Below are 1,306 nucleotides of genomic sequence, written 5' to 3'. Positions count from 1 at the left end.
AATTTGTTTATAATCTCTGCACAGGAGAGACTTGGTGTTGTTTCCAAACAAAAGGAAATATATCGGTATCGACATCAGCTATCGGCCAAAATGAGTTGAAAATATCTGCATATCGGATATCGGCAAAAATCCAATATCGTGCATCCCTAATTGGAACTGTCCTTGGTGTATCAGAAGTAATCATAACAGCCTAACTTGCTTTTGAACAGTTAAATGGTAAGGGTTATGTTTGAATAAACACTGTGTGTTACATGATGTACTAATAGTATATATGTACATCTTCATTTGACCCTCTAACTCTAGCACTCTCTATTCTAATAAAAAAAACAAAAAAAACATTCAGTCCTCTAACACTTGCACTCTCTATTCTATTTTTATTAAGTACTATATACTTCTAGTATTCTTAATTTATTCTTCTATTCTATCTTCTTGTTTTCTTTATTTATAAAAAAAAAAAAAACTTTCTACGTGTACTGAATTAGGCTAACCGAGACTTGTCACAGCACTTACATATTATTGCCCTTTTCTTGGTTTTGATTGCTTCTATTTTCCTCATTTGTAAGTTGCTTTGGATAAAAGCATCTGCTAAATGAATAAATGTAAATGTAATAGCTTACCTGCATTTGTCTAGTCCTGTTGGGGACTTTCAGTGCTTGGACAGAGCATGTCTGTTCATGCTAGCGTGGAGACTTATGAAATAAACCTCAGATGTTCATTATAACAATCCCTTCTTTGTATTGCAGGTGAACCTGAAAATGAGGGAGATCACAGAGAAGGAACACAAATCAAAGCAGCATCTGCTGGAATCTCCAAGTCATCAGAAGGTACCAGACATCCCAGCACAAGAGTTTCACACATAGATTGTAAAACACTCTGATTCTCAGGTGCTGTTTAGACCTGGTTTTTCCCATCTGTTTCCTGTAAATGGGGTTGTATGTGTCTAGAAAACATCATTCAAACTGCACTGGACAAAAAAAAAAAAGTCAATTTGTGCTTTTACAGAAAACTTTGTAATAATAATTAATTAACTATCATATATATATATTAGGGGTGGAACGGTTCGCGGGAAAAAATCGAACCATACGGTTCTCCACACACGGTTCGGCACGCGCTAGGACCGCGGTTCAACTTAAATCTGACAACGCATCTGTAATATGGTTTGCAATAAATAACACGTAAATCAAACAGGGTTCGGCTAATGTACGCTTCTGTTGATGGATGCGCATTCTGGCTTCCCAATACATTACAACAACAGAGATGAAAAAAAAATTAAAACGTGGACAAACCATTCACTCTTGTTCAATGC

General features: G+C 35.9%; 1 protein-coding gene across 2 annotated transcripts in view; it reads left to right on the top strand.

Moving 5' to 3' along the window:
- The first annotated feature begins 95 nt into the window (after positions 1-95).
- Positions 96-1,306, top strand: part of LOC107745508 (calmodulin-regulated spectrin-associated protein 1-B-like) — a 16,522-nt gene continuing 15,311 nt past the window's right edge. For both annotated transcript variants that reach the window (XM_016559408.1, XM_016559398.1), the window contains exons 1-2: positions 96-216; positions 744-824. In XM_016559408.1, coding sequence (XP_016414894.1) covers positions 214-216; positions 744-824 — 84 coding nt within the window. In that variant the 5' untranslated portion in view covers positions 96-213. The remainder of the gene's footprint in view (positions 217-743; positions 825-1,306) is intronic.

This window comes from Sinocyclocheilus rhinocerous, unplaced genomic scaffold (genome assembly GCF_001515625.1).
Source record: "Sinocyclocheilus rhinocerous isolate Xijiao unplaced genomic scaffold, SAMN03320098_v1.1 scaffold4207, whole genome shotgun sequence".
NCBI lineage: Eukaryota > Metazoa > Chordata > Actinopteri > Cypriniformes > Cyprinidae > Sinocyclocheilus > Sinocyclocheilus rhinocerous.
The sequence above is the reverse complement of the archived record's forward strand: the minus strand, read 5'-3'. Positions and strand labels throughout refer to the sequence as shown.